This window comes from Anguilla anguilla, chromosome 2 (assembly GCF_013347855.1).
Source record: "Anguilla anguilla isolate fAngAng1 chromosome 2, fAngAng1.pri, whole genome shotgun sequence".
Taxonomy (NCBI): Eukaryota; Metazoa; Chordata; class Actinopteri; order Anguilliformes; family Anguillidae; genus Anguilla; species Anguilla anguilla.
The window spans coordinates 66,455,801-66,467,959 of record NC_049202.1 but is presented as its reverse complement, the minus strand read 5'-3'; the positions used below and the strand labels follow the sequence as shown (position 1 = coordinate 66,467,959).

The 12,159-nt window shown below is 45.5% G+C and overlaps 1 protein-coding gene across 3 annotated transcripts in view; it reads right to left on the bottom strand.

The window, feature by feature from the left end:
- grin2bb (glutamate receptor, ionotropic, N-methyl D-aspartate 2B, genome duplicate b) overlaps window positions 1-12,159 on the bottom strand; it is a 63,102-nt gene that overhangs the window by 15,777 nt on the left and 35,166 nt on the right. For all 3 annotated transcript variants that reach the window (XM_035406358.1, XM_035406355.1, XM_035406356.1), the window contains exons 4-9: window positions 11,391-11,534; window positions 10,155-10,425; window positions 9,045-9,237; window positions 3,454-3,568; window positions 2,833-3,041; window positions 452-623 (exon numbers count right to left, since the gene is read on the bottom strand). In XM_035406358.1, coding sequence (XP_035262249.1) covers window positions 452-623; window positions 2,833-3,041; window positions 3,454-3,568; window positions 9,045-9,237; window positions 10,155-10,425; window positions 11,391-11,534 — 1,104 coding nt within the window. The remainder of the gene's footprint in view (window positions 1-451; window positions 624-2,832; window positions 3,042-3,453; window positions 3,569-9,044; window positions 9,238-10,154; window positions 10,426-11,390; window positions 11,535-12,159) is intronic.

Genomic DNA, 12,159 nt, shown 5'->3' with positions numbered 1-12,159 from the left:
GGAGGTTTTGATACACTGTCTTTGTGCATGTGTACATCAGCGAGTGTTTGTTTGTGCGTAGGTATATGTGTGCCAATGTCTTTGGGCTGCATGTGCATGGCATGTACACTGTTTGTGAGTGCCTGATTTTGTACGTGCCAGTGAGCAGCTGTGCTCCAGTCTCTGCTGTTTAACTCCTTCTCTCTTAAATGTTTTACCAGTTGTCCCCAAGTTTTAGTTACATGCTGTATCAACCCTTTGTTTGTTCCTAACCATCACTTTTCGTACACTAATTCAACAACTGCATGGTTGTCCCCCTGAATACCTGAATAACTGAGCAAAATAGTCTAAGGGTCTCAACAGCTTTTTTGCTCCGATTTTACTTCCTGAGGTTTTTCCCCTGGTCACCTTCTTCCTTCCACATACACAGAACTGCTGCATCACAGGGTGAAAAACGTGGCGAGTTCCACACCTCTCCCACCATGCCATTCCAGGTCCCATTAATCTTCTTGCCGTGTTTGCCGTTGGTGACCAGGTAGAGGTCGTAGGTGAACTTGACGGACTTGGCGATCTTCTTCAGGATGTCGATGCAGAAGCCCTTGCAGCAGCGCTTGATGTAGATGCCACCATCTCCCGTCTGATTGCTGAGGGAGGGAGGGAGAGAGGGAAGGAGGGAGGAGAGAGCAGGTGGGAGAGGAATTGAAGGTTAGGGTCACAGAATTTTGGGAAAATAAACGGATGAAAGGAAGGGAAGCCAGAAAGAGATGGAAAATGGAAGAGGGGGCACATTGGAAAACCGAGAGGGGATCGCAAAAAAGAAGAAGAGGGAAGAGTGAGCGTAAGGGAAATAGGAACAGGAGATTAAAGAACAGTGAGGAATGAAAGCGTGAGGTATGAAATGAACAGGCAGGAAGTGACAGAATGAACAGTGAGAGAGAGATATGGGAAGATGGACAGATGAGTAAAAGAGATGAGAAGAAAAGATGAAAAGCCAGTTGTGGAGAGCCATACAAATATAAACGATTGCAGGAGAGACAGGCAGGGTAGACGTGGGGGGGGGGGTATTGAGGGGGGGACAGTAACCGAATAACACATACATGTGATAGCAGAGCCGAAAATTCAGGAGGAAAGCATGCAAAAAGAGGTGGGTGAGGGTGAAGACGTGAGCACAGTTGGAGTGAGTGAGACCAAGAGGCAGAACAGGAGGATTGAAATGGAAAGAGAGAAACAGGGCATACAAGTAATGTTTTAGACAGCAACAGTTAACAGACAGCAGATGTACAAAAAAAACGTTTAAAACACTTAACTCAATCCCACACGCTGAAATAACCATACGCCTACAACAAATCGACTGACATTTTATTGTCAGATAGAAATTTGCCGGCTTCACAAGACGTTACTTAGATACGAGGAAGTCTCAACTCTTGTTTTAAATCCCAAGGCACCAGAATTCTCGCTAACCAGGTGTGGCATTGCTACATTACTGGGCTAAATTACATAAAAGCAGAAATTCCACAGAAATATTTCTGCATTGGGCATCAAAAAGACAATAGCTGCTACACCGATAAAGGAACTCCACATGCACGGGTTTCAAACACAGCAGCAAATTCAAACCAATAAAAGCTCAATAAACACGCGCTACACAAAACAATCTCTGAACGTCGGTGGAGCAAATGCAGAACAACAGAGTGCAACAGTGGGAGTGCAGAGAAGTGAAAATGCTAGCAGCAAGGTAGAGTTGCAGGAAAATAGAGACGGTTGTACTGAATATTAGGGGGCTTAGACAGTAAGATCAGGTTGCAGACAGTGAAATGTGGGACTGTAGAAAGTAATGTGTGGTTTTCAGCTGACAGGAAAGGGCTGCGGAGAGTAAGAGATGGGTTGCACGCAGTAATACGGCACTGCCGACAGTAATGAGCAGGTGAATTCACACACAGCACAGTCCGTGATTCAAGGTTATACACCACTGCTTGAGTGGGGTTCAGTTTAGGGAGGCAAGGTTAAAGGGACAATCTGAGGCTTTCTAAAGTAATAAGAACAGTGTTGACTGATAATGGTATGGATCTGTCAACACAGTCACACGAGGCTCTAGGCAGTGATGTGGGACTATTGCAAGTAATACAACACTGGTCTACAATGTGGAGTTATGGTTGTTAATTTAAAACTACTGTTGGCAATAGGGCTATGGTCAGTAATGTGGAGGCATACTCAGTGATGCAGTAGCATTGTTCGTGATAAAAACTATGGTCAGTAATACAGAGTTGTGCTCAGTAATGTAGAGATATTGTCAGTGATTCAGGGCTTTTTTGGTGATATAAAGCAGTGGTCACTAATGTAGGGATACCGTCAGTGATTCTGGGCTATTGTTGGGGATATAAAGCTGTGGTCAATAGTACAGAGCAGTGGTCAGTAATGTGGGGATACAGTCAGTGATTCAGGGCTATTGTTGGGGATATAAATCTGTGGTCTGTAGTACAGAGCAGTGGTCAGTAATGTGGGGATACAGTCAGTGATTCTGGGCTATTGTTGGGGATATAAAGCTGTGGTCTGTAGTACAGAGCAGTGGTCAGTAATGTGGGGATACAATCAGTGATTCAGGGCTATTGTTGGGGATATAAAGCTGTGGTCAATAGTACAGAGCAGTGGTCAGTAATGTGGAGATACAGTCAGTGATTCAGGGCTATTGTTCGGGATATGAAGCAGTGGTCAGTAGTACAGAGCAGTGGTCAGTAATGTGGAGATACAGTCAGTGATTCGGGGCTATTGTTGGGGATATAAAGCTGTGGTCTGTAGTACAGAGCAGTGGTCAGTAGTAAAGAGTAGTGGCCAGTAATGCGGGGCTCATATTCTCACAGGTTCTTCAGTTGCTTCCGGCAGGGCACCGTGTTCCTCATGCAGGTGCCGCTCAGCGGGTCCACGTCCTCCACGATGACGAAGGGGGCCTCCTCCAGCGTGACGATGGACAGGTGGTCGTCCTCGCGGTTCTCCGTGTCCGAGTAGAGCTCGAAGCGAGGCCACACGTGGTACTTCATCGAGAGAGAGCCGTTCTCCCACTTCCCCACCTGAGACAGGTACGGACGGAGAGCGTGTGAGTGAGCGAGCGGCCAGCATGCAATGCTGGGATTCAAAATCATACATTTATTAGCACATGCACTGTAAAACATAGAGGGCATCAGAGTAAATTACCACTAAAATAACAGAGCCAATACGATACTGTGTAAACATGAACACAGGCATTTGCACACACTCATTCATATGTGTAAACATGACACACACACACACACACACACATACTCACTCAGATTTGACTCAACATAATAAAGCCCTTACGACTCATCTTGCAATCGTATCAGTGGACAGGAAACAGACAGATGAAAAGAGAGACTTATAGAGACAGATAGAAATAAATAAAAGGAAGAGCGGTAATTTATCTGTATTTAGTAAGAAACGAGGAGAGCAGAGAGAGGGACCTACCCTGTCCCACTGCCTTTCCTTGTCCAGCAGGATGATGACCAGTTTAGGGTGCATCTGATAGCCGTCCTCACTGAACGACAGGTTACGTCCCTCAAAGGTCACATTCATGAGATACCTGTACACACAGACAGTCTCGGAATGAAAACCAGCATTCACTCACACACTGCCCCTTTTGACTGGACTCGAGACACTAGCAAGACTAAAATAAATAACCAATTTTTAACAATCCACCTGGTGCACCATTCATTTTTTTTTTTAGTTAAGGTCCCCTGCTCATCCAGGAAGCTGGCACTTCCTTTGCAGCTCCATGGCTCCGCTGCCCCAGCGCTTTGTGTGCCAGTGAAGCGCCACCGTGCCACCGTGCCACCGTGCCACCGCGGTGCGACCCGGAGTATGACATCACCGACCGATCGCGCCCCCCCCCCGGCCACAATGCCACCCGTAGCGCCCGCAGCATCGCTCCTCTTCCACGAGTCCCCCCCCCACTGCCCGATGCCACCGAGATCCCACACCCACTTCTGCACCTACTTCGCACCTGATCTGCTCAGGGCTGCTCCGCCGCTGAGCCGCGAAGGCTACCAGTTCTGCCCGGGAACCTGTGGCCAGTGGCTCCTGTCACAGCCGGTAGGTGACGGCCAGTGACAGTGCTATCGTTTTTTGGTACAGTCCGTGTAGGCTTTAGGTTTCCTTTCAGGTGTGCTTAACTCTTAGGCTATCAAAACCACATACACGCACACACACGTGCGCACACACACGCACACGCACACGCTCTCACAAGCACACGCACACACACACACACACACACACGCACACATGCGTGCACACGCTCGCAAAAGCACAGGCACATGCGCACGCACACACACGTGCACGCACAAGCGCACGCGCACACACACATGCGCGGTCGCGCATGCACACACACAAGGCAGATATTCCGTTAAATGTATCAGCAGTTACATTGAGGGATTGAAGGACAAACTTTTTCCCAGCTTTTTTTTCTTCCCCACTAACATATGGGTAATTATTTTCATTCAGTTTTGTAAAATTAATTGTAGCACTTTCCTTAGAAAAACCAGCATTCCCTTACAGCACTTTCAGCTTGGCCCTTTCATTGAAAAATTGGGTGAAAAAAAGGCACTTGACAAACTTCAAAATGCATTGTGAACGTAAAATATACATAACGCAAAGGAACAATTCCTTTTCTCATTCTTGTGAAATAAAACATGGTGTTCTGAAACCGGCAGCCGCGTGACAGCAGGATTCCAGTTTTCAGCACGTTGGTATTAGCACAGCGTCACTGAACGCAGCAGCAAGCGTATCATGCATGTTATGTACGGGTGTGTTTCTCAGTTACCAGGTGTGTGTGTGTGTGTGTGTGTGTGTGTGCATGCCAGCATGTGCGTGTAACTGTCAGATAAAGTCAGATCATCTCTTCTCCATTCTGGCTCTCTCTCTCTCTCTCGCTCACTCTCTCTCTCTCTCTCTCTCTCTATCGCTCTCTCTCTGTGGGTTGGCATTTCCATGACAACACTCTGCCTCACAAACATGAATACAAGAAATAAATAACAGGTCTGAACAAACGAACCTGACCATGAACGTGTTCAGCAGTGTAACATTTATACACACATTTCTACTCCCTAAATTGAATAGTGTCCTCAAAAGCATAACCCCCACATGCTCATACACGTACACTTGGTCACATGATTGCATGTGTTTCTATGGTTACGTATTTACATGTATGCTATGTGTCCCGCTCCTAATTGCACAGAATTTTAAAGCTAAGCTGTAAAATTCTGAAATGGACCATGCATGCTGTTAACATGTATATGACTAAGCACACGCAATTTATATGCTGCATGTAATGCCTTGTTAACACACTCCACATCACTGTCCACAAAAAGGGTTTAATGGCATATTATTTGTTCTGTTTCTTCGTACAATGTTATATATTATATGTATATGGATAAATATACACTCCAACTGAGGCTGAGTACTGAGGGAGACTCACCAGCATATGTAATGTGTTGCCATGGCGCCCACAACCACGGCGATTTCCAAGCAATCTGCCGCGTTGCCATGGGAACAATAATCTCACCCGAGAGAGACTGAGAGAGAGGAAGATAGGGGCATCTTTTTACCCTGACTACTGCCCCCGCTCCCCTCCATCTCTCACTTTTTGCATATTTATGCAAAACTACATGTACAATATAGCTGGCTCTCTCACCTTCCAACGTATCGTCCTCCCCCATGTTTTTGCTTTCGCCGTGTGCTTAAAGGTAATTATTAATATTCACATATATTCTCCCGACACATACCTATATCCATACAGTATCCTCTTAGTCAATGTGCAAATCCTGGGAGAGTGCAGGTTAGCAGGGTTCAGATGAAGACCCCCACACACCAGGCACACGAACATGCATGCACATTTCACACTTATGTACAGTCACTTGTTGTACACAGACATGTGCATTTACACATACACTCTGGGAACAATGCAGGTGAATAATGAAATTAATAAAATAATGAAAAATAAAATTTTAATTGAGTTTCCTTTTAATTGGTACAAATAGTGCCGTAAATACATTCATAAGAATATAGTACACTATTAATGCAATACACCACCACCTCTTAGCAAGGGATCCCTTGCAAAACCGATTTTAATATCAATGGGACTCATATGCCTCTTTACAGAGTATACTTAATACTATACCATGATACGTGGAAGTACTGCGATATTTCAGAATCGTTTCTGAAACTGGAAACGTTACAGCATGTCCTGACAGCGTGCTAACAGCAGCCAGTGTAAGCACTGAGAAGAAAGGGTTCCAAAAGGCCCCTCTGCGCCTCCATAGAGGAACCCTGTCTGGTTCAGGGGTGCCTTGTCAGTGGAAATGGTTCAATCCGCAAGCTGTCACACTTTTCACACCCACCCCATGGAGAGTCCCATAAAGAACTAAAAATGGTTCCCCTTATGAAGGCAAGCCAAAGAATCCTATCAGAAGCCCTTATCTGAAGATCGCACACATAGGAATCCCTATCAAACGTATGATCTAATCGTATGTAAATTGTGTATTGTAGAGCGCCGTGTATGCGTATGTGTTCAACACGTCTGACAGGAGAGACAATGACTGAGAGGGATTAAAGACTTGTGAAGATGGTAATAAGCTGCTCTAATGGGTGGTCTGCAGGAGGGAGAGAAAGAAAAAGGAAGGGAGAGAGAGAGAGGTTAGAAGTTAACATTTTCATAGAGGCTAATTTCATGTGCCAAATGGAATACCGTAATGATATGTTGGACATTTCATATGAATGTTCAGAGAAAGATTTTTAAAAATTGGGATTGTATATATATATATATATATATATATATATATATATATATATATTTTTTTTTTTTTTTTTTTTTTTTGGACCCTGAGCAGAACATCACCGAAATAAGATGGAACAGCCCGAACCACCAGAAGCCGTGGCTCAGTGAATCACTAGGTCTGCCTGCATTCTGCCATTTTCTACAGAGCTACATCCAAAAATAGTCACGTATCGCTGTGTAAAGGAAGCATCTGGGACTCTCTATCCTCAGTGTGCACGCACTGTTATAAACTTTCAGTGCATTTCGCTTGCCGTGTTCATATTAGCACAAATAAAGCATTCTAATTAATAATTAAAACAACAACCGGCGAAGTAAACTGGATTTCACAGAATATTTTTCGCTCAAAGGAACAGTGTCATGACATAGGGTCTGATTATTCTAACGACAAGCTTCCTCTGTATTGCCTGATTGATTTTTAATATGTCTGATTTTAATAATCAATAATTAATAATTAACAAATCTATTTAATTTATGTCTGATTACCTGCCTAATCCACCGTCAAATTTGCATAATCTGTACAAATATCACACGCAGGCAAAAATGTTTATTTTATTTTTAAACATTGTAATAATTTCATATTTTTCAGAGATTAATGGTGTGGAACCAAAGGTCAGTTTAGAGCAATCATGTGGCACCATTTGAGCTTTATCTATAAAGATGGCTCCTTCCTTTAACTAACCACATTATTTCAGATGGCCCGGATGTGAATTTCAAAATACATTACCTAAAAGGTTTCTGTTACCCTGAAAGCACAACTTTTCTTCAAGGGCAAAAAAAATAAATAAATAAATACAGCTGTTGGCCCCACAGGGATAATCATTGCCTAAATGAGTACAAATAGGCTTACCAGCATATGAAGAGCTACCTTTCACAAGTAATTCACACATCCCTTTTTTTTTTTTTTTTGAATAACAGAGCCTACCGCAAGCATAACAGCTATTCTTCCATGCACTTCTAACATCAAAATAATGGAAATACAGCATGGATTAAGCCAGTGGCGATCTGTGGGCAAGAAACAGGCGATGCAGAGCATCTAACTTTAAACCTGAAGCTATTTCAGATCATTTTCCGCCTGCCTTATGTTAAGATTACACCTCTGCAAAGGTTTCATTTTTATTCCCTTCTGCCGAACGTTGCAGCCGTAGTGATTGTGGCACTTCGAGTGTTTTGCGGCAACCCATGTTTGCCTTGTATTCATTGTTATCCTCGCCAATTGTGTAAAATGTTCAGAAGTAGGATAAGGATGGTTGTGCAGTATAAGTACACCCCCCTGTTTCTCCTCTTTGCAGCTCACCAACCACCACTGGCCAAAAACAAGACCGTTGTACGCTGCAGTCCAATAAATATAAGCCAAGGGTATTGATCTCCTTTCATCTGGGACATACATTAATGCATCAACAGTAATGACAACAATTTACCCAGAGAATATTCACAGATTGCATTTAAAATTGAATGCGTTCTTCACTCTGTCTTGCACTGCACTCAAACTCAGAGGGACAAAGAAAAATTAAAGTGGAATGAGACACTGCTACACTCGTGCCTTCGTAATGTGCGCGTGCTGTGCTGCTCTCCTGTTTCGAAAATGTGAAAAGCAGCAGCTCAATCCCCGGCTAAAATATGAATAACCCAACAGCATACCATTGTGTATGATAGTGTGAAAGAGCTTTAAGAGCTTCCATTGAATGAAGTGAAACTGCTCAAAATCCTTTAAACATTGCCTAGAGACAGAAAAATCTACAAGAGGAGTGCTAATAACAGAGAAAATTATTATAAAAGAAGACACCCAAAAGCCTAAAGCCCGGAAGCATCCAAAGATTTATCACTACGAACAAACACGCACATTAAATAATATTAAAGCCGTAAAATGTATGACTGAAGAGTTTAACTGTACCCAACTAAAGGAAGAAACTCAGATATGATCACATGCTCTGTTTATACACTACAAACACGACGATGACGATGATGATGAGGATGAGGATGACAATGATGATGGTGATGATGATAGTGGAGATGATGATAATGGTGGTGGTGGTGATGATTATGATAATGATGATGGTGATGACGATGATGATGATGATGATGATGATGATGATGATGGTGAACGATAGCCATGGCCATTTTTGTAGCATTTATTTTTTTTGTCCAGGAACTTCAGAAAACTTTTCGAGTGAGTGGCGTCGCACACCTCGGCCCCCCAACACAGCGATCAGAACCAACGGCGCCTCACCTGAGCACTTCGTTTGGGTTCCCGGCGCTCGGGCCTTTCTTGTCGGGGGCCCCGTGGCACTCCGACTTCAGGAGGGTGTGCGGCCCGCGGTCCAGCATCATGGTGGAGGTCGCCATGGCGATGACGGCCACCGCGTCGCGGACCCGAGCCTCCAGGCCGTAGTCCCACTCGTCGTACGACACGGAGATGAGGCCTGAGCGTGAAAGAGCGAGGGAGCGATGGAGAGAGAGATGAGGGAGGGAAGGGCCGCACGGCGAGAAGCTGCTCGCTCTCCTCTAGCGGACAGATCGTGAGCAAAGTGTAGACCAGTGTTTCTCAACCCTGGTCCTGGGGACCCACTGACCTGCATGTTTTAGATGTCTCCCTGCTCCAACACACCTGATTCAAATGAACGGGTCGTTATCAGGCTTGATATCGACCCGTTCATTTGAATCAGGTGCGTTGTTGGGGCAGGGAGACATCTAAAACATGCAGGGCAGTGGGTCCCCAGGACCAGAGCTGAGAAACACTGGTGTAGACCACAGGCTTGACTTGCTTTGACCGCGCAGTACGCGGCTTTGGCTGGGCTCAGAACAACACCTGTCCAGACCACCTGCCCAGCGCACGGAGCCGGCTTAACACGGAACAACGCTTCCCAGTGTCACCGAGAGGACAGCACTGTCCTGACTGACGTGTTTTTTAATACGATTCGTTACAAAGCCGAAGGCTGAACGGTTTCCCGGCTATTTTGCGACTTGCATCCTTGAGGATTCCGCTGCCGGATTCCGTGTTGCAATATTTCCTCAAAAAACATAAAGCAATAATACACTATCTATGAGGTGCTAATACTTCTGCGAGTGTGAAGATACGCCAAAACCAGCGGATTAAATGCGAAATAAGTCGGGCCCCCGAAGTGCCTTCCCGAACCTTTTCTCGCGCGTTCATGTCTCTCCAAAGGGGCTCGTGAGTCATCGTCACGAAGTGATTCAGACTCACGCTTCCAGATTGCTGGCGTGCGAACGCTCCACCCTGCATCCGACAGAACCCAACAGCAGGACTCGGGGCGGCGGCGCCAGCGACTCGGTTGGGGTCTCTAGGGGGCCCCCCGCTGGCCCCCCAGGTTGTCCGTACCTGTGGGGAACTCCGCGGGCACGTTGTCGGCGTCCCCGGCCGCCAGCGAGGGGACGATCCAGGTGTAGCCGTAGCCGGTGAGCCCCACCGAGTGGGCCACCTGGAAGATGGTGGTGGCCTCTTCCTTGGTGCAGTACAGCATCATGACCGGGCTCTGCAGCTTCTTCAGCTGGTTCTGGATCTTGGAGTCGCCGTCGTCCACCGACATGTCCAGCAGCAGCACCTCCTCCAGCTCCCAGCCCACGAAGCTGTTCTCTATGGTGCTGCGGATCTGTGGCACACATACACACGCGCATACACACGTGCACATACACACACACACACGCACACGCACGCACACACACACACACAATGCACAAACACACACGTACATGCACACACACATGTACACGCAATGCACATACACACACACACGGATGCACACACACGCACATACACATGCAATGCGCACACACACATGCACACACACACATGCAATGCACACACACACACACACGTACACACACACACAGTGTAAATGTACCAAACCTCACAGAAACTGAAAGTGAATAGACCACGCTTTCCACAAACAATGAGCATTAATTGAGTCCAGTTTACACACATTTACAGTTCCACAAATCAATTCACTACTCCCTCATAAAACCCAGAAACGCAAAACATCTGAATGTCCCGAATGAATGATAGGAATGCCATTTACTCATCATGCAAGTACTCGCTGCCCTCGAGAAAAAAGATTCCGTTTTCAGCGTTTGAATATTCTGGGTGGCCTGTAGGACTCATTTGAAACTGCTTAGGTGTTGCCTGCATGGAAGCCCTGAGTTTTCGGTTGTTAGCCCAAGCATTAGCATCAAGGCCTTTCTCATCATTTGTGCATTTGTCCCCCCCCCCCATTTCATGACACTCGTTACATGTTCCCCCATCCCAGCACTTTTTGGTAATTTGTATTTGTCCTAATACTGTAGCTTGTTCTTTTGCCTAGTTGGCTTTGCAGAGGTTAGGTCAGAATAGTGTTCACTGTGTGAACTAAACTGTGTTCTTGGCTAGAAATAGCTGTACAAAATAAGCATTGTATCGAACTGAACCTGTGTACTGTAGTTGTCCATGACCATAAAATGCACAATACGTCACTTTGGATAATGCCAAATAAATGTAATGTAATGTAATGTAACGTGCTTTCACTGTGCCATGCAGTGTTTAGCAAACGCGTAAAAACGTTTTGCCTGCTGTTTCGGTTACCTTGTTGACAAAGTCCTGATAACCGGGATAGTAGGTGGTGACGATGGAAAATATGTACCAGTCATACTCCTCCATGATGTTCAACATGACCGAGGCTTGCTGCTCGATGGAGGGTCCAAACTGGAAGAACATGGAATGATCGTCCTGAAATAGAGAGCGGAAAAGCGGGTGATTAAAACGGTGGTTGAAGCTGGGAGGTCAAACTTCCATACACACACTGAGCATCTGAACTGGAAAACCAGCTTTTTACGCAATATTACTGGGCCAAAGTCTACTGCTTTTCACTGGCATAATTTATTGAGAGAACCCAATGCTGGCACATCTTTGGCACGTGGTCTGTGATTGTGTGTGTGTGTGTGTGTGTGTGTGTGTTCTTGCACACAAGGCATGCAATGCAGATGCTCTGTGTGTAAAATTGTGCGATAGTGTGTGAAATTGGTCATGCGTGCCATTCATGCAGCATGCTGAACTCTTCGGTGCAAGACTACATGCTCCACTCAACATCAAAGCCTCCCCTTTCCCCTTCCCATTGGGAGGGAGATGGGCTGATCCGTTACCTTCACTCTGTTTATAAGATTATACCACCGTCAAGGGAATGGGGGTGGGGTTCTAACATATGTGCAGCCAAGTACAACCACTCAATACAGAACACAGACACCTCCACATTTGACCAGCATATATTTCTCTCACACTCTCTCTTTCTCGCTCACTCTCTCTCTCTCACACACATGCAGTCACAGTAAGGACAGTGTTAAACCATACACATTGT